The sequence below is a fragment of the Bos grunniens genome, chromosome 3, assembly GCF_055505025.1.
Source record: "Bos grunniens cultivar Pamir isolate PY7600 chromosome 3, Bosgru_T2T1.0, whole genome shotgun sequence".
Lineage (NCBI taxonomy): Eukaryota > Metazoa > Chordata > Mammalia > Artiodactyla > Bovidae > Bos > Bos grunniens.
In genome coordinates, this window is record NC_141167.1 from 10,975,167 (window position 1) to 10,996,412 (window position 21,246).

General features: G+C 37.0%; 1 protein-coding gene across 16 annotated transcripts in view; it reads left to right on the forward strand.

Annotated features, from left to right (window-relative positions):
• ZMYM4 (zinc finger MYM-type containing 4) overlaps positions 1 to 21,246 on the forward strand; it is a 165,852-nt gene that overhangs the window by 72,102 nt on the left and 72,504 nt on the right. For 10 of the 16 annotated variants that reach the window (XM_086378680.1, XM_086378691.1, XM_086378702.1 and 7 more), the window contains 3 exons: positions 15,497 to 16,021; positions 17,693 to 17,754; positions 18,105 to 18,275. The exons of 5 other annotated variants lie outside the window; for them this stretch is intronic. In XM_086378680.1, coding sequence (XP_086234806.1) covers positions 15,497 to 16,021; positions 17,693 to 17,754; positions 18,105 to 18,275 — 758 coding nt within the window. Of the gene's footprint in view, positions 1 to 15,496; positions 16,022 to 16,171; positions 16,354 to 17,692; positions 17,755 to 18,104; positions 18,276 to 21,246 lie in introns of those variants that run through there. One more of the 16 variants, XM_086378769.1, reaches the window with a different exon arrangement.

The window sequence follows — 21,246 nt, forward strand, 5'->3', positions numbered from 1 at the left end:
CCAAGCGTTGGTGAGCAAGGCCTGTAGCTTTATTTTCAACAGGGGCTTATATACCCTAAGTTACACATAGAGGATAATAGGGGATGCAAAGTCAGCAGTTTTTGATCCTTATCAAAAACCAGGGTTTCTTTCCTGCGCATTTATCGTATACAAATGGTTTAGGTGATTTACATCATCTTCTGGCCAGAAGGCCTATTAACATTTTATGACTCTTGACAAGGACTTATCAACAAAGACTTATTTTCTCTAAGAGTAATTATTTTAAGGTTTGGCGCCATCTTCCAAAGATAACATTGCATTCCTATAGGGCGGATGTGTAATGGGTTTACAACAAAGGAAAGAATTTATTACCTTAAGGGTCTAAAGTTACTAACACCAAGGCCACTACTTATTTTTTCTACATACCAACTGTATTAATTAATACACATTCAAGGATACAATTCAGGGGATGTGGAAACTTGGCAACAAGCATTGGCTCATCAATGAAATCTTTTACTAGTTTTATTCTGACAGTTTCTAACTCTCTGAGAGGCTCTAAGCTATTTGAATATCTTAAGCTTCCCGTGCCTCTCGAGGCTGGGAGACTGTAAACAATCGTATGCATAGCTGTAGGAGTCCGAGTAAACTTGTCAGGCGAGTTAGAGAGCCATCTGAGGGGTTTGGATTTAAACACTCCTAATTGCCCAGGAACTTTATTAATTGGAGCTGTAAGTTAACTCTTTGACAGAGAGAGCGAGATGGTGGTGGGGGACAGCCCCCAGTAAAGTCAGAGGTGAGAGCACAAAGCAATAAAGTAGGCAGACTCTGGTTTTTTGGGGGAAGATGCTTGAGAATATCTGGGGAGACTCCTGAGGCTCAATCCCGCCTTTGCCTTTGCGTATGCCGAGCCTCCTTCCTCATGACCTTTGTCACGAGCGGAATGTCTCTCGCCGGCTCCCGGCAGTTTCTTTGTTTTTTTAAAGATAGGCTTTAATTTTTAGAGCATATTTTTAGGTTCACAGCAAAATTGCGCAGAATGTATAGAGTTCTTATGTGTTGCATTCTCTCACAGAACCGTAACCTTCCCCACCTTCTTATGTGTGGCTTTCTGTTCAGCCAAAGAATTTCTAGGGCTCTTTCAGTGTATATTTGTCTCTTCTTTTTGGTGGCGTGTCCTCCAAATACCATCTGCTTCAGTTTTCTCAGTCTCTTGTCTCCCCAGTGTACTGAGCCTGGTGTGCTCTGCTTGAGTTTTCCCTCTGTATACTGGACCCTGCTAAATGTCCCCAGGCAGAAGGTGGAGGCTACTCACCTCAGTAGTTTATTTTGTTGGAGATCACAGTCTTGTGTTTATTGTTGTCCATACTTTGGGTGTATTTGTTTTATATATTTCGTCAAATTTTTTATTCACAGCAAAAGGGTTATTTGGGTACCAGAACTCTCCTAGAGATGCAAGTAGTTTTATGATAGTATATTATACCTAGTGCCTAATTTGCAGTTGCTTTGTTCTGAATCATTTTGGCTGTAACTCAAGAGATAGTTCTGTAGATAATTGCCCTGAGGGCTTTTCTAAGCCTATTTAGTGCTGTATGTTTTCCTAGCATGATGCAAATTATATTGTGTGAACTACACTCAGCAATATTCCTATAGATAGGGGTCAGGAAACCTTTTTCATAAAGGGCTGAATGGGAAACATTTAAGCTCTGTAGGATGTAGTCAAAAATAGGGTCTCCCATGTATTCTTCTCTTCCTCCTCTTCCCTCCCCTCTCCTTTACTTCTTTCTTTTACTGTCTCAAAAATGTAACTATTTCTGGCTCAGGGGCCATCCTTTGATCAAGAGTTTACCAGCCCCTACTGTAGATAAAGTTGTTCAAGTGGGATTTTTTGTTTCTCTGTTTAAATCTCTGTTGACATTGTTGCAGGTAATATGAGATAGTAGAATTGATGTTTCTGAGTTTAATGAGTTCAAGAGAGTAACAGCATGAAATGGTTATAAGTTTACTAATGCCTTTGAAGACAGAAAAATGAAAGTTACTCTAGTTCTAGGGCTTTAAAGCTCTTAAAAATGGCTATTTTACCATTGCATTTTTTCCCAGTTAAATAGGATGGGATAAAAAGTAAGGTTCAGGACTGGAACAGATCCTTGTTTATCTGTGCAGAAAAGGATATTCAGCTAAATTTGGTGTGGCAAGAAGGGAGAGAAGATGAAAATTAAAACATTGTATTTTATATATAACAATGGTATCACAGAAATTTAGAATTAGAACGAATAACAGGGAAGTTGTAGAACTGTAGATTGGGACACAGTTGGAACTGGCTCCTCATACCTCTGTAGAATTGTGCTTCTGCAGCTATTAGTATGAATTATTTTTGCTTTTATTGTTTTGTTAAAATTTCATTGTTTTCTCCTTATAGAAGTAATATACTCTCTAAAATGTTATTAAAATATATAAATATTATACTCGATTAAAATGTATGATATTCTGTTGTAGTGATATGCTTCAGTTTTAACAGACCCTGGACAGTTTTTAGGTACATTCTGAATATTTCTATTTATAGACATCTCTAATCTTCTTGATCATTGCTTTCAGAGCACTGTAAATATCAATAACCATTCAAAAAAACTAGTCTGTTGTATTTGCTTTAGTTGTTCTCACAGTAAAGAACAAATAGTTACTTGTTTTATAATGTGTGTTAAATCTTTTTTTAGCTCTAAAAATAGTATACATCTGGACTATTGAAATTGACAAAATCTAACCAATTTCTGTCAGAGGTGTTAGAAGTGTTCACATTTGTCATTCACCTTTTAGCAAGTTATAAAGTCAAATTGTTCTGGATATTCCCGTTTTTCCCCAGTGTGGGAACAAATAAAAGCAAATTAATGAAAAGTTCTGTGAATCTCACTTGGGAGTCTCATCTCTCTTCATTGAATGTATAGAATCATCAATGGCATTCTTTAATAATTCCACAGTAACAATACATATTTAAATGAAAATAAGAAAGGAGAGCAGTAATCTCGAGTCATGACTCCCTGAGAAAACTAATTCATTTTCATTAGTACTTAACATGGATTATTTTTGAACTATCATAAATAGTTCATAAATGGTTCATCTGTTGTATGGTGGTAGATCATTCAGTGGTTCATCTTTGTTGGTTTAACATTCAGAGGGATGGTTGACCATTTAGGGTTTTGTGAAAGAAATTCAACCATCTGATAACAGATTGGACTTGATGAAGATTGCTTTCAGCCTCCGGGTATAGTGTTTTATTTTCTGATGTTAATTATGCCTGGTTCATAAAAACTAGAGCCTATTACCTCAAATGTGGTAGGGTATTAGCATCACCTAGAGCTGTGTTAGAAATCAGATTTTGACTGCCACCCTTGACTTGCTGAGTCAGGATCTTGAGAAATTAATTTAGGAATCCGTTTCCAAGCTCACCTAGAGAGTCTGATATCCAGTAACCGTTGAGAAGCATTGCTCTTTAGTTCAGTTCAGTTCAGTTTAGTCGCTCAGTCGTGTCCAACTCTTTGCGACCCCATGAATCGCAGCACACCAGGCCTCCCTGTCCATCACCAACTCCCGGAGTTCACCCAAACACCTGTGCATCGAGTCGATGATGCCATCCAGCCATCTCATCCTCTGTCATCCCCTTCTCCTCCTGCCCCCAATCCCTCCCAGCATCAGGGTCTTTCCAATGAGTCAGCTCTTTGCATGAGCTGGCCAAAGTACTGGAGTTTCAGCCTCAGCATCAGTCCCTCCAATGAACACCCACAACTAGTCTCCTTTAGGATGGACTGGTTGGATCTCCTTGCAGTCCAAGGAACTCGCAAGAGTCTTCTCCAACACCACAATTCAAAAGCATCAATCCTTCGGCGCTCAGCTTTCTTCACAGTCCAACTCTCACATCCATACATGACCACTGGAAAAACCATAGCCTTGACTAGACGGACCTTTGTTGGCAAAGTAATGTCTCTGCTTTTCAATATGCTGTCTAGGTTGGTCATAACTTTTCTTCCAAGGAGTAAGCGTCTTTTAATTTCATGGCTGCAATCACCATCTGCAGTGGTTTTGGAGCCCCCCAAAATAAAGTCTGACACTGTTTCCACTGTTTCTCCATCTATTTCCCATGAAGTGATGGGACCAGATGCCATGATCTTCGTTTTCTGAATGTTGAGCTTTAAGCCAACTTTTTCACTCTCCTCCTTCACTTTCATCAAGAGGCTTTTTAGTTCCTCTTCACTTTCTGCCATAAGGGTGGTGTCATCTGCATTTCTGAGGTTATTGATACTTCTCCCGGCAATCTTAATTCCAGCTTGTGCTTCTTCCAGCCCAGCACTTCTCATGATGTACTCCACATATAAGTTAAGTAAGGAGGGTGACAATATACAGCCTTGATGTACTCCTTTTCCTATTTGGAACCAGTCTGTTGTTCCATGTCCAGTTCTAACTGTTGCTTCCTGACCTGGATACAAATTTTTCAAGAGGCAGGTCAGGTGGTCTGGTATTCCCATCTCTTTCAGAATTTTCCACAGTTTATTGTGATCCACACAGTCAAAGGCTTTGGCATAGTCAATAAAGCAGAAATAGACGTTTTTTTGGAACTCTCTTGCCTTTTCGATAATCCAGAGGATGTTGGCAATTTGATCTCTGGTTCCTCTGCCTTTTCTAAAACCAGCTTGAACATCTGGAAGTTCACAGTTCACATATTGCTGGAGCCTGGCTTGGAGAATTTTGAACATTACTTTACTAGCTTGTGAGATGAGTGCAATTGTGCAGTAGTTTGAGCTTTCTTTGGGATTGGAATGAAAACTGACCTTTTCCAGTCCTGTGGCCACTGCTGAGTTTTCCAGATTTGCTGGCATATTAAGTGCAACACTTTCACAGCATCATCTTTCAGGATTTGAAATAGCTCAACTGGAATTCCATCATCTCCACTAGTTTTGTTCGTAGTGATGCTTTCTAAGGCCCACTTGACTTCACGTTCCAGGATATCTGGCTCTAGGTGAGTGATCACACCATCGTGATTATCTGGGCCATGAAGATCTTCTTTGTACAGTTCTTCTGTGTATTCCTGCCACCTCTTCTTAATATCTTCTGCTTCTGTTAGGTCCATACCATTTTTGTCCTTTATCGAGCCCGTCTTTGCATGAAATGTTCCCTTGGTATCTCTAATTTTCTTGAAGGGATCTCTCATCTTTCCCATTTCTGTTGTTTTCCTCTATTTCCTTGCATTGATCGCTGAGGAAGGCTTTCTTATTTCTCCTTGGCATTACTTGGAACTCTGCATTCAGATGCTTATATCTTTCCTTTTCTCCTTTGCTTTTCACTTCTCTTCTCACAGCTATTTGTAAGGTCTCCTAAGACAGCCATTTTGCTTTTTTGCATTTCTTTTCCATGGGGATGGTCTTGATCCCTGTCTCCTGTACAGTGTCACGAACGTCCGTCCCTGTTGCTAGGAGGGATTGGAGGCAGGAGGAGAAGGGGACGACAGAGGATGACATGTCCATCACTGACTCGATGGACATGTTTTTGAGTAAACTCCGGGAGTGGTGATGGACAGGGAGGCCTGGCGTGCTGCAATTCGTGGGATCGCAAAGAGTCAGACACGACTGAGCAACTGAACTGAACTGATTTTGAGTCTGAACTATGTTTCTGTTGTAGTCTATTTAAAAAAAAATTACAGCCCTGACTCATTAATGAATTGACACTTTCAGTTTGAGAGAAGAATGGTTTGTTGTATTCCAATTATTGTTTATTTCCATGAAAAGTTTTCTGTTGGTTATTGACCTGTTAATAGGCAATATGCTTTTTACCTTAGGATCATAAGCTGAGATTACAATCTTTTTGTTACTATAAGTGTGCCAAATTCTGGGAGATGGTAGGGACAGGGAGGCCTGGTGTGCTGTAGTCCATGGGATCACAACTTAGCTACTGAACAGCAATAAATGTGCCCCAATGAGAATGAGGGCCTGTCGTTAAGAGAGGAAGCTAGAATGACTGTTGAAGAGCATCTAGTAGTTTCAGAAGAATACAACTTGATTTAGCTTTTGATGAATTGAGTGCTTACAAGAATCAGAATTTCCTATATTTGTTTATTCTAGTGGTACTTTTTATTGTAATTAATTTTAGTTGTACCATTTTTGACAATAATGAAATTTCCTCTGAAAAGTAAAATTGTTTCTGTGAATAATTTTAATGCTTTAGGAAGACTTAACTCGGTCAAGTCAGTAAAAACGTGGAGGTGCCTTTATTTTCTCATTCCATTCTAAAGAAACCAAAGTTGCGATCTGGAAGGTTGTTTTAGGGCTGTAATTTGTTCAAGGAAGAACTCAAATTAGCAAACCCATTTCCAAAGTCTTACTGATCATCAGTGATAGGTCAATGTGCTTTTTTTATACATACCAAGTAAAAATAAATGTTTAAAGCATGTATGTTTCATTTTTAATTCCTGACTTTATTGGACTTTTAACTGGTAAACTATATTGCTGATCTTATAGTTTAAAGGGGCTTTTATTACATTGTTGTTGTTGTTCATTTGGTGAGTCATGTCCAGCTCTTTGGAACCCATCGATTGCAGCATGCCAGGCTTCCCTGTCCTTCACTATCTCCTGGAGTTTGCTCATTGAGTTGGTGATGCCATCCAGTCATCTCCTCTTCTGTCATCCCCTTCTCCTCCTGTGCCTAATCCTTCTCAGCATCAATGTCTTTTCCAGTGAGTTGACTCTTCACGTCAGTTGGCCACAGTATTGGAGCTTTAGCATCAGTCCTTCCAGTGAATATTCAGGATTGACTTCCTTTAGGATTGACTGGTATGATCTCCTTGCTGTCCAAGGACTCTCAAGAGGCTTCTCCAGCACTGCAATTTGAATGCATCAGTTCTTCAGTGCTGAGCCTTGTTTATGAGTCAACTCTCATATCTGTTTATGACTACTGGAAAAACTATAACTTTGACTATATGGACTGTTGTTGGCAAAGTGATGTCTCTGCTTTTTAATATGCTGTCTAGGTTTGTCATAGCTTTACTTGCAAGGAGCAGGCGTCTTTTTATTTTGTGGCTGCAGTCACCATCTACAGTGATTTTGGAGCCCAAGAAAATAAAGTCTGTTGCTGCTTCCACGTTTTCCCCATCTGTTTGCCATGAAGTGATGGGACTGGATGCCATAATTTTAGTTTTTTGTATGTTGAATTTTAAGCCAGCTTTTTCACTCTCCTCTTTCATCCTCATCAAGAGGCTCTTTAGTTCCTCTTCACTTTCTGCTATTAGAGTGGTATCGTCTGCATATATGAGGTTGTTGATATTTCTCCTGGCAGTCTTGATTCCAGCTTGGGCCCTACATTTTGCGTGATATACTCTGCATATAAGATAAATAAGCTGGGTGACAATATACAGCCTAGACGTACTCCTTTCCCAATTTTGAACCTGTCTGTTGTTCCATGTCCAGTTTGCTTATTGACCTGTATACAAGTTTTGCAGGAGGCAGGCAAGGTGGTCTGGTATGTCCATCTCTAAGAATTTTTCCATGATTTGTTCTGATTCACACAGTTAAAGGCTTTAGCACAGTCAATGAAGCAGATGGTTTTTTTTTGAAATTCCCTTTTTTTATGATCCAACGGATGTTGGCAGTTTGATCTCTGATTCCTCTGCATTTTCTCAATCCAGCTTATACATTTGGAAGTTCTCAGTTCATGTACTTTTGAAGCCTAGCTTGAAGAATTTTAAGCATTATCTTGCTAGCATGTGAAATGAACGCAATTGTACACTAGATTGAACATTCTTTGGCATTGCCTTTCTTTGGGATTGGGATGAAAAGAAACCTTTTCCGGTCCTGTGGCCACTGCTGTTTTCCAAATTTGCTGGCATATTGAGTGCAGTACTTTCACAGCATCATCTTCTAGGCTTTGAAATAGCTCAACTGAATTCTATCAGCTACACTAGCTTTGTTCGTAGTGATGCTTCCTAAGGCCCAGTTGACTTCACATTCCAGAATGTCTGGCTGTAGGTGAGTGACTACACCATTGTGGTTATCCAGGTTGTTAAAACTTTTTTTGTGTAGTTCTTCTGTGTATTCTTGCCACCTCTTCTTTTTTCTTAAGTTATTAAATTTATTTTTAGTTGAAGGATAATTGTTCTACAATATTGTGTTGGTTTCTGCCAGACATCAACATGATTCAGCCATAGGTTTACCTATGTACCCTTCCTCTTGAAACTCCCTCCTCAGCCCACCCATCTAGGTTGTTTCAATGCCCTGGTTTGAAGTCATATAGCAAATTCCCATTGGCTATCTGTTTTACATATGGTAATGTATATGTTTCCATGTTACTCCCTCCATCCATCCCACCCTCTCTTTCTCCCCCTCCCCCTGTGTCCATGCGTCTGTTCTCTATGTCTGTGTCTCCACTGCTACCCTTCAGATAGGTTCATCAGGACCGTCTTTCTAGATTCCATATGTATGCATTAATACACAATATTTGATTTTGTCTTTCTGACTGACTGCCGTTTGTTGAATAGGCTCTAGGTTCATCCCCCTGATTAGAACTGACTCAGATGCATTTCTTTTTATGTTGCCACCTCTTGTTAATCTCTTCTGCTTCTCTTAGGTCCTTGCTGTTTCTGTGCCCACTTGGAGACGGTTTTGTCACCACCTCCTGTACAGTGTTTCAGACCTTCGTCCGTAGTTCTTCAGGCATTCTGTCTACCAGATCCAATCCCTTGAATCTATTCGTCTCCTCTACTGTATAATCATAAGATTGTATTTTATTGGAAACAAAAATAAATCATCTTCTAGAACTATTTCAGTGTCAAAGCAAAATGCTAATTTAAAAGTTTAAAAGGAACCAGATTACCTTGCTTTTATGCTTGCTGTTGTTTATTTCTGCGTTCTTTGGAGTTTGTGTTTTTTCTTTTGATCCTTTATTTCTTTAATAAGAGAGAAAAACAGTGTCAGAATTATTAGAGAACCATCTTCTAAGGTTGAAATTACAATTGACATTATTTTATTTCTGAAAGTTATCATTTATTGAAATAAAAATATATAAAATTAATTTATAATATATATTATTGGAAATAATATATTGGAGTAATATATTGGAAATGAGTAATAGCCCTTTCATAATGTTCATTTATGTAGGTTCCTTTAATGAGTTCTTTAGTTGGTGGTTGTACTTTAAAGTAAAATGATTCTTGGGTATAGTATACAAATACCAATATGCCACTAAATCAAAAGCAAAAAGAAGGACAAGGCATAAAAGTTCATTTGACCTCATGAAATTTAATTTCATATTCAAACACACATAATTGTACTTAAGTGCTTTAAATAACTTTCTTTCTTCTTTCTGAAAATCTTAACAGCCTACCTGCATTTAACCAGTATGCTCATTTTATTTTTTCACAGAGGAAATTTATGTACTGATCACATCCCTGTTGCACAGATTTTCCCTTTTAATAGTTTTTCCCTTTATTGAAAAAATATTTGTTTATTTGGCTGCACTGGGTCTTCCCAGGTGGCGCTAGTGGTAAAGAACCTGCCTGCCAGTGCAGGAGATGTAAGAAACTTTAGTTTGATCCCTGGGTTGGGAAGATCCCCTGGAGGAGGGCGTGGCAACCCACTCCAGTAGTCATGCCTGGAGAATCCCGTGGGTAGAGGAGCCTGGTGGCCTATAGCCCATAGGGTTGCAAAGAGTTGGACACGACTGAAGTGACTTAGCGTGCAAGGGTCTTAGTTGCCGCTCTCAGGATCTTCAGTCTTTGTTGCACCACACAGGATCTTCAGTTGCAGCATGTGGGGACCTAGTTCCCTGATCAGGATCAAACCCAGGCCTCCTGCACTGAGAGCACAGAGTCTTAGCCACTGGACCACCAGGGAGCTCTCCTCCCTCTTTTTTTTTTTTTAATAAATTTTTCTTATTGGAATACAGTTGTTTTACAGTGTTAATTTCTGTTATACAGCAGAGTGAGTCAGTTATATATGTACAAATAGCCACTCTTTTTTAGATTCTGTTCCCATTGTTATTCCCTCTTTATTGAATCATTCCTAGAGGTATGCTATAAGCTGTGATAGTCTTCATCTTAAAAAACAAAACTCCCCCCTCCAGAAAACTACCCAAAACAACGAAAACAAAACAAAAATACAGAGTCAAAAGAACTTTTCAGTCTAGATTTTACTCCAGTTTCTGCTCATTTTCTTTAATTTAGAGCAAAACTCCTCTGTAGAGTTGTTTGTACTTAAAGTTCTCTCCTCTGAGTCTCTTTATGGGATCACCCCATTGCAGCTTTTGTGTATCCATTTTCCACTGATAAAGCTCCTGTCAAGTAAGAAGTTTGTTTCAACTTTGCCAATATTAATAATCAGTCTTCAGCCTTCATTTTTCTGTGTTAGCTCAGCAGCATTCATGAAGGTTGCCCACTTCTTTCTAATTGAAATATTTTCTTCACTTTGCTTCTGTAATATCACCTCCCTAATTTTCCTCCTACCTCATTGGTTGTTCCATTTTAGTCTCTTTCCCTGATTCCTTCCTTTCTACCAGATTTCTAAAAGTTGAATGAAGTATCTCAGGACTCTCAGCTCTCTTCCATCAGTAGTAAGTTCAATCACTAGGTTATCTTAACTAGTCTCATGAACTTTAAGTACCATCATTTCATCTATGACTCCCAAATTTATATATCATTTTTTGACAAGAGTTTCTTCTTTACCTCGTTAATATGTCCAGTTGCCTTCTTGATATCTCCATTTTCAAGTTTTGTAAGGTTCTCAAAATTAACAGGTCCAAACCAAACTATTCATGCTACCCCTCTCAGTCTGTTCCTCCCTTAGTGTTTACGTCTCAAGACATGGCACCCTTTTCTGCTATTTTTGATTCCTTTCATATACAGCTTCTCATATACCAGGAAATGCCTCTACTTTCAAATTATATCCAAATCTGAGTACTGTTGCTCACATCCACCATTCTATCCTGGTCTGAGCCACCAGTTTTTCCTTGGATTACTGCAGTAGCCTCCTACATGATATCCTTGCTTCCCTTCTTCACTCCCTGTAACATTTAACAGCTTTAAAGTAGTCCTGCTACTTTACATCCTGTTCCTTGTAAAACATAAATCATATTATTTCCTCTTCGGGATCTTTTTTGTATGGTTTGGAAATTCCTAATATATCTGTCCTGCATTTTCTCTTTTATCATTTTTAAGAACTCTTCCTTACACTTATTCATTTCCAGCCTCACACTTATTCATTTCCAGCCATATACCATTTTTTCCCTCAAACATACCGGTCCAGTTCAGTGTCTAAAAATTAGGTAGGAGTCTTTTGTGGGAAATTTGCTTTCAAGTGTTTCATTATCCACTTGTATCCCCAAATACAATTTAGTGTTGTATTTTTTCTGTAGATGTAGGCTCTGAGAAACAGAACCTATTTCTTTTATTTGGGCCACAAGGATGAGTACAATTCTGTTCTATTTAATTATGTATACTAATAGAACATAATTTAATCTCATGTACTTTTATTCAGCCTGTAGATTTATTGTGTGATAACTATCAAAATTGCAATTCAAATTAGATAACTTAATAGCAGTTGCCACCTCTGAAAATCTTGAGTGCATTCTCAAAATGAGAATAAATTTTGTTTTTTTCAATAGATAATAGATGTGCTTCAAAACTCAAGATACAAAAGGATATGTTTTGAAAGTTAGTGTTTCTGTTTCATAGCCACCTGATTCTGGTGTCACAGAAAATCAGTGGAAGGTATATTTAACGTATACACAAACATACACAGAAATTATAAAACATATAGCAGTGATAGCCTAATATATATATATATATATTCTTTCTCAGTTTAGGTATTTTTACTAATTGACTCTGAGAACTCTTATAAAGCTGCCTCATTCTTTTTACCAACTATATAATATTCTGTTATAGGTATGTACTATAGTTAATTGAGCCTCATTGTTGAACAGATAGACTGTTTCCAGTCTTTGCTGTTTATTCATGTTCTTTTTCATAGATCTTTTGAGAAATGTCTATAGGATAAATTCTTAGAAATTGAATTACTGGATCAAAGGTATGTGTAAAGTCATATACCTATTACCTGTTTGCTTTTTTTTTTTAATGATTGTGCCATCTTATCCAGTGTTCTTGCCTGGAGAATCCCAGGGACGGGGGAGCCTGGTGGGCTGCCGTGTATGGGGTCGCACAGAGTCGGACACGACTGAAGTAACTTAGCATAGCATAGCATAGCATACTTTGCCTATTAGGGATTATAGTAGGGATTCTCTACTACAGGGATTGACAAACTTTTTTTTCTCTTAAGGGCCACATAGTAAATATTTTAGGCCTTACAGCTCACATATGGTCTATGCCACACTGTTTGTGTATTTTTTGGCCTCGGGCCATAGTTTGGCAGCTTTGGCCAATAGCATAGCTGCCAGGCTGTTATCAAAACCTTAACTGCATTATTAATTTGCATTTCGTTTATGAGCAAAGTTCAACCTTAGTGTTTCCATTCTTGTGAAATGTTCATTTAGATCCTTTGCTTTTATAAATGTATTTGGTTTTGGTATCTTTAGTGAACTAAGAGTCTAATCTTTATCCATTAGGGAAAGGATCTGTTGTGATGTAAAGTGCAGTAAAATGTTTTTGACAGCTTTGTCTTTGATCTTTTGGTTTGCCTTATGTTTCCTTCTCGTTAGGAATTTTTTATAGTCACATTTGGTCTTTTATTCTTTTATTCAGTCAGTTTTTTATTCTGGGTTTTGTGTCATTCTTAGAAAGGCTTTTCCCTAAAAATAATTCTTCCATTTTTTTTTTAATATTAGCGTTTTATTTTTTTATGTCTAAAAGTTAAATACATCTGGACATCGTTTTGGTGTGAGTTAGAGATCCAGTTCTTTTCAGGTGGTTCCCCTTTCCTCCCAATATCATATCCTGAATTTAAACATAAAGATTTTGGAAGTCTCTTGGCAATATTACATTTTAGTTGATTTCTTATATACTGTAGTACTTAGATTAAAATGTTGATCACAGGAATGCATATTCTTTCATTCATTGAACAGTTACTGAGCATATATCATGTGGTCAGGTAGTAAGGATAAATTTCTGTAGAGAAGGCTCTAACCTTGACCTTTGGTTGCCTTATGATCTGGTAAATTTATCTCACTATGTGTGTGTTTTAACACCTGCTTCTTTATATTTTCTCCCTATTCTTCTGTTACTAGGAAAATTTTCAAATAAAACACTCTAAAGAATAAAAATAGTATAGTGAATATCTGTGCTATTGTACATACTTTCTCTTCCCTCCATGCTTTTCTTTGTGTGTTATGCTTTCTTAACTATGTGAAAGTAAGTTGTGGAAATTCATATGATTTCACCATCTTTATTTAAAATTAATTAGTTATGTGAAAATGGTGATTTTCTAATTTTATTATTTTCTCTGTTTCTCTAGTTCTCTGAAGAGAGGGAATCACAGCTATCTTTTCCATCATCATATCCCTAGAACGTAGCAGAGTAGTTACCATGAAGCGATTTCCTAATAAATAGGTGCTGAATGAATGAATGAGTACTTTTAGGCCAAGGGATATTTTTGAAGGATTTCAAGTGAAGGTATAATGTGGAATGGTTAATGGTTTCAAAAGATAGTTCTGATATCTTTATGAAGGGGGCAACTTGAAGAAAGCTTTCATTTGGACCCTATATTAGTTAGGACTTGATTAGAAGTATTCCAACTCAAATCAGTTTGAACAAAAAGAGAAATTTATCCTGGATCATGGAACTCAGGGAATGATTTGAAGATCCAGCCACATGAAATAAAAGCAAAGCTGTTGGTGCCACTAATATTTTTAGTTTTTGCTTCACTCTGTGTTTTCACCAGTTCTAGTTTGTTTGCTCATGGACCAATTAAATGTGGTTTGAGGGCAGGATTTGTAAGAATGTGGTTGCCTACTAGATATGCTGTGGATTGAGTTAGTGCACTGTCAGTAGGAAGAGATGTGAAGTGTTGGAATGGTACCAAAGAAGGAGATGAATTTGAAAGAGATATTAATACAGTTAACAGAATTTGGCCAAGAGAAAGGAGAATTGGAGTGAGTCTTTTTTTTTTAATCTTGATCAGTCTGCTGATTTGGCAATTCTATTAATTGACAGAAATAAAGTACAAGAAAGTATTCTTGGGATGGGTACATGATGAATTTGATTTCAGAGGTGTTAAGTTGAAGGTTCTTAGGGGTCCTATAGAAGCTAGTTGAATATAGACATCTGAAGTTTGGAGGAAAGTTCTAAGCTAAAACATTTGGGAAGTCATCAGCAAAAGTCAAGGCTATGATGGTGAATAAAATGGTCTGAGTATATGAAATGAGATGATAATTGGAATATTGAACACATAAAATAGGAAGACAAGAATGGAATAAATTAATAGAATAGTAAGTGAAGTGAGTGAAGTCGCTCAGTCGTGTCTGACTCTTTGCGACCCTATGGACTGTAGCCTACCAGGCTCCTCTGTCCTGGGATTTTCCAGGCAATAGTACTGGAGTGGATTGCCATTTCCTTCTCCATAGAATAGTAAGGAAAATAGGAAATAGTGCATGTCAAAGAAACCAAAGTATTTTATCTTGGAGGGATATGACACATAAAGATTGAAAAAATAATTGAATTTGGCCATGAGGAAATCATTGATGATCTTAATGAGAAAGGTTCCAGTGTGAAATTGGGAACCAGACTGCAATAAGTTCAAAGGATTAATGACTGGGAGATGAAGTAGAAACAAACCAACGTAAACTTTTCCCCTAGAAGTTTGGGAAAGAAAGGTGAATTAGGGCAGGAAAAAGAAATGCAGGACTGAGTTTTCTTGTTTGTTTTATTTTGGAATAGGAGAGACTTGAGCATTTAGTTCAAACAGTAAACAGGTTTTAATATTTATTCTGACCTGGATAAATTTTATTTTTATGTTTTAATATTTACTACTGTAAACAGTAACTGCTGTGTTTATTAAGGGTTAGTGTAGGGAAGTTAGGACTCTGAGGTCAGAGAACTGGGTTCTGATCTCAGCTCCCCAGAATAGTCTCTATGATAACTGTAATTATCACTTTCATATTCCCTTCTGTGTGTCAGTCTCTATGTTAGTAGGCCCTTTATACATACTATCGTTAAACCTCACCACAAATTAATCTGCAAGGTGAGTATTACACTGTTTTATAGCTAAGGAAGCCTTAGAGTTTCTTCTCAGTATCCCATAGATTTTCAGTAATTATGCTATGATTCCAACACACATATGTCTCATTCTGAAGTTGGTACTCTTTCTTTCTATATTGCATTGACTTTCTTTCGAACTTAAAATAGTTTCTCAAGTTTTATGTCCCTGTTTCCTTATCTGTCAGATAGGGCTATCTGTCACACCTATTGAATATTGCAGTATTATTATCTATATTTTGTTTGAAAAGAAAAAATATATAATTTGTTATATGCCAGACAGACCTTATAAATATGGTCATCTTTAGCACTATCATTTGTCTAAACAGTATTTTACTTTTTAAGGTGGTGGTATCATGGATACAGAAATGTCTGAAGATATAGACCACAACTTAACTCCTACCCTTGACAGCATGTCTTATGGAATGCCGAATCAAACAGGATCTGAAAATTCATTGCTGGATGAAGATGATTATTTTTTGAACTCTGGGGATCTTGCAGGAATTCCAGTCGTTGGTAGTGACAATGAGGATGAACAGGATTTTAGTTCAAAGGACAATCTTGTTTCTTCAATTCATACTGATGATAGCTTGGAAGTAGAGAGAAGAGTCACACAGCATGAATCAGACAATGAAAATGAAATACAGATTCAAAATAAATTAAAAAAAGACTTTCCTAAACAATTTGATCAGGTTTCTGTCTTTAAATCAATACGGAAAGATTTTAGTCTAGTAAGAGAAAACAGCAAAGAGACATTTTCTGGAAAGGAGAAAAATAGAGACCTAACTTATCATGAACGTGAAAAACGGTTGGATAAACCCCATAAAGAGTTGGATTCAAGGTTGAAAAGCAGTTTTTTTGATAAAGCAGGTAATAATTGTTGGAATAGAGCCATAAAACACAATAAATAACAACATACTGATAATAATACAGCTTTTATTACTTCTGATACTAAGCAAAGTGTGAACAGTTAAATTCATTGTAAGCTTGTCATTTTTCTTTTATCCTTGTTCTTTGCAGAGTGACTGAATTTCTCCCAGTAACTATTGGTAATGGTATAAATGGTTGAAAAATAGCTCTAAACCTCATTTCTCCCTCCCCTGGTTGCAATATTTTGATGAGAAGGCAAGATACTCGAATCACCTGTTCATTTTCTTTGGTTGAACATTGGAACCTGAAGTTGGATTTAACTTCTTTGTGCTGTAAGCACTAATTCAAACTGCTGTCCCACCAATTAGTCCAATTTAGGGAGGGTTTTCCTTTTTGATATCATTTCTATTTTATGTTTTAAAAGTTTCTTGAGACTCCTCTTGAGCCTCTTTGCCCAGCATACCCTATACTGTAGCTTCAGTTCCATTCTTGAATATACATTTTCTTATTTCTATGCCTTTCTTTTCTCTTGCTGTTCCATTTGCCTGCATGTCATTTTCTCTCTTGTATATGTGCCTGTAAAAGTGCTTCTTATCTGACAATACCTAACTCATAAACCTCTTCTACCCTGTGGTCATCCCTAACCTCTCTGCATCAAGAATGTTTGTTTCCTCATCTATATTTCCATAGCATTTTGTTTATGCCTCATTTATTTATAGTAATTATCACATAGTATCATAGCTGTTTGTTTTGCCTTTCCTTGTTAGTGTGAGAGTTTATTGAGGGCTGGACTGTATCTTACTCATTTTTGTGTTCTTGGGGCCTAACCTGGTGTAGTGAAAATAGTAAAATTTCAATAAATATTCAATAGGTGTGAAAGAAAGCAAGGTTGAATATTCTAGTCCTTGTATTACTATTTCTTCTGACAGTGCTAGGAAAACTGTGATAGAACAAATCAGTATCATTATAAAGAACAATTAGTTTAAGTATCTATTATGTACAAGGGTATACTGTGTTTTTCAGTATATATTATTTAATGCATTTTCAGTATGCCTAGAAGGGATAAATTATATGGGTACTTATCTTCAGGGAACATAATATCTAGTAGCAGAAGGGACAAGTCAAGTAGTTGAAGTGTTAATGACCAGTTGAATAGCATAAAATTTAATTTATAATTGAAGACACTGGTAGAAGAGTTTTTAATAAAGCAGTACAATAATATTTCTTTGAAATAACTGAAACTGTGTTTTAGGTATTCTTAGAAGAGAAATGATTTTTAACTTAGTGGCCAAGGGAAGGTTTTCTAGAGGAGAGGTGATTTTTGAACTGAGCTGAATCTGGAAGACTGTGTAAAGATTAGGATAGTGGGGACTTGGAATGATATAAGCAGAGATGGGGAAGAACAAACTTAAGTAATTTTTAGAACATAGTGAATAAAGTAACCACTTTATTTAGGTTTGAGCAAGGAGATAGCTAAAAGTTAGGTGGGGCCAGATTGTTTATTTTGAGTGAAACTACCTGTGGGTATTTTTTTGTACCCTTTTCACTCTAAGGAGCATCTTTGTTGGAAAGAGAGGTGATTATCAAGTAATAGCTTTTTAGGTCACTCTTTGTAAGATTTGTTATTCATATACATATGTTTGTTTTGTTTTGTTTTTTTTCTTTCAATAGCTAATCAAGTTGAAGAAACATTACATACCCATTTACCACAAACCCCAGAAACAAACTTTAGGGTAAGTTTTCAGTGTGTATGTAGATTGCTGTAACTGTGGCAAGTGTCAAAGTTTTCTTTATGTGATTTTCTAAACTGTAACTATATGTATTAGGTAGAGCGCTGGTTTTTTAAAATTCCTTTATTATTCGGATAAGGACATCTTTGGAGATGTGCTAAGAAGTCTTTGGTCTTAGATTCTTTATTTGTGTTTGATATTTGGACATATATCACATTTACTTATAAGCATAGGGACTCTAATGAACATCCATAGAGTTCTTCATTTCCAGTGAGCTTTTCTTTGGGTGTTAAACCTGAAGAGGAATAATTTAAAAATCTGAATATTTATTAATCCTTTATATTGTGTTTTAGGATTCCAGCTATCCATTTGCCAATAAAGAATCCATTGGTTCGGAACTGGGAAATTCCTTTGCATCAAATATTAGAATTAAAGAAGAACCTTTGGATGATGAGTATGACAAAGCAATGGCACCACAGCAGGGACTACTAGACAGAATTAAAGATGAACCTGACAATGCTCAAGTAAACATTTCACCTTTTTTCCCCCTTCTTTTTTGTTCCACACATGCATTATTCATTCAAGAAAGGAAGTTTTTGATAAAGAAGTGTTTTGTGGATGGGGTGAGAGGAGACTCTTAATGAAGATTGAGGAAATTGAATTATCTTAAGAATAATACTAAGGAATCAACCAGAGTTACAGGAAACTTTTTCCAAGTAGTAATTAAGGCTTCTAATTCACTTTGTCCCTTAATAACGTTGTTCTGTGATTTTTAACAATTTTAGTGAAGGATTAGGGAAAGTGAGTCTTCAAGGATTTGAGATTTACAATAGCAGACATGGCTGAAGTTTATGGAGGTTTATGAGTTTATGGTGTGATTGTTTATATAAGGTAGTAATAAGCCTTTTACAGTTATTGCTAATGAAGTATGTAAAGATTTAAGTGTTTCTCAGGAAGGATTAATGGACAGGTTATCTTTGGAAGAGTTAATTGATTGAGGAACCAGTTCTTTAGATCAGTGGGTTGAAGATAAAGGAGGCTTTGATGGGTCGTATAGGATTCCAGTTTTGAGGTGTGTGAGTAAAAAGGGTAGGGATAGAGCTCTGTTATTTCAAGGTTGTTCTAGAGATGAAAGTTAGAGAGATCCTGTAACTGTGAATCCTGAAGTCAGTGAAGTTATCCATGCAGTTAATGACATAGCAGTGGTTGGAACAGAATAAAGATGGTGTAATCATTTAAGAATGTAGAAAAGGACCAAGGGATGAATATGCAATAGCAGCAATTATTTGAGAGTGTTCTGTATTTTATACAGATGAGAAGTAAAGATAGCATGAATTAGCTATTTTTTTGAAATGACATTTGATCTGGAGAAAGCTTACCTTTTCCTGTCTTTGTTTTATATTAGGGTGGTTGAGAATGTGAGACTGTGTGGAAGAGATTTTTTTCACTCGGATGTCTCTAAGCAGGGTTTCTCAGCACTGTTGACAGTTTGACCCAGATAGGTCTTTGTAGTGAGGGGCAATACATCCTAGGCATTATAGGATATTTCGTAGCATCCTTGACCTCTACCTACTAGTTGCCAGTAGCACCATGTCCTCAGACATTGCCAAATGTCCCGTGGGGGACAAAATCCTCTGGTATTGAGAACCACTGTTTTAGAGTAGGAAAAGGCAAGAGTTATAAGTGATTTATGTGAGTCAGACTGATGCCTCAATTAAACAGGAATTCCATGGTGCCCAGTGGAAGGTAGCTGTATAGGGTAGTGATGATAAAGCTGTAGAGTTGGATGAGTATGAGTGTGGTAGCTACAAAGAAGGTGGTAGAAGTTAGATTGAAAGAACAGTAATAGAAGCAGGCAAAATAGAGATACGTGAATTAGAGATAAAGAAATGTCCTGACACCTAGGGGAGATCCGTATGGCAGTGTATATTTCAGAAGACTACAGTTATGTCTGTACAGAGCAGATCTCCATCCTTTACGTGCCCCAATGTGGACATGAGAAATCCATAAGGAATCGCAGTGCTGTCAGGGTACCAAAGACATCAGTTTCTCCCTGTACATGACCCAGTGACACTCCTTGAGATGAAAGACAGTTATAGGAAAGACTACATACATTAGGGGAAGGGGGCATCAGGAAGGGTTATTTATTTGTATTACTGTTTTGAAAACAATCAGATATTCCAGTAACTGGAGAACAGCAATAGGATGGAACTGTCAGGACCCAGAAATACCTACATTTTTATCAACTATTCAAAGTGAATAATGTGTTATAAAATACCAAATAGGAAGTTTCGCCATGATTTTGGGGAAGAACTTCCGTAAGAACTCACTACTTGATTGACTGGACTCGAGAACCAAGCAGGAATGTAAGTCCAAGGCATAAGGTCTAGAAGCATTCTTTATGCTGACCCCAAAATAAGGAAGTTCCAACGCGTGAGTGGGTAAAGCTAGGTTTTCTCTGAGAAGTCTGTTTTCAGCTACACCAATCCTGTGGGACCAGACCTTCATCATTCTTCTAGAAATTCCTCAGGGGACCTCACGTTAAACTATGGGTACCGGATTCTTTATTTCCCTTTCCCTTCCTTACCCTTCTCTCCCTTTCTTTCCTACTTCCTCTCCCCACTCCTGTTTCCTCTCCCCTTCTCTTGCTTCCTTCTTCATTGTTCTGTCCTTTTTGATATTTCTCCTCAGTGATCATTGGAAATCTATTCATTTTTCAGTACTACCTAATGCTTTATCACTCTTCATTTCCAAAAATAGGTTGGAAGGAGGAGTTCCAGTGAATTATTCTGAAACAGTACTATTAACCTAATGCTCATAAAATACTGATAGATTTAACAGCTGTGGTCAGTCTTTACTTTTGACCATCAGTTACTTGTAATAACTTTTCTCTTGACTTAATAAGATCATAGCTTTAGCTTCTGGCACCTTATAAAAACCTCCCTTGGCTTTTCTCTTTGCTTAACTTGTAGCTTTGTTTCAACTTGCTTCCTTTTTCTCCACTTTACACAACTCATTTTGGTCTTAGTTTTTTTACTTTCCCATATAACTCACTAAGATATGGAAATATGTTTATATATGTTTATCCACTTCTTCCCAATTGCTCTTGATTATTTTTCAGTTAAAATTTTCTGGGTTTTCCAGTTATCGTACTCCTTCCTCTGTTACTGGCATAGCATCGTTTGTCCTCCTGGTTACATTTCTTCATTCAAATCCTATTGCATGTTACTATATTTTCTATATAATATTTACAGTTACAGATACTTTTATATGTACTACATTGTTTCATCCTCCAGAATAAAAAGGCCAGAGTAGATGATATTAAGTCCATTTATAGATAAGAGAACTGAGGTTTGTAGAGGTTAATAAGTTATTCAAGGCCATATGGCCAGGAAGGAGCCAATCAGAGGCCTTCATCAAGGCCTTATTATTAGTCTACCAAACTTTGTTCTATAAATAAAAGTTGTTTCTCATTTTTTCTTTTCCCCTTTTCTA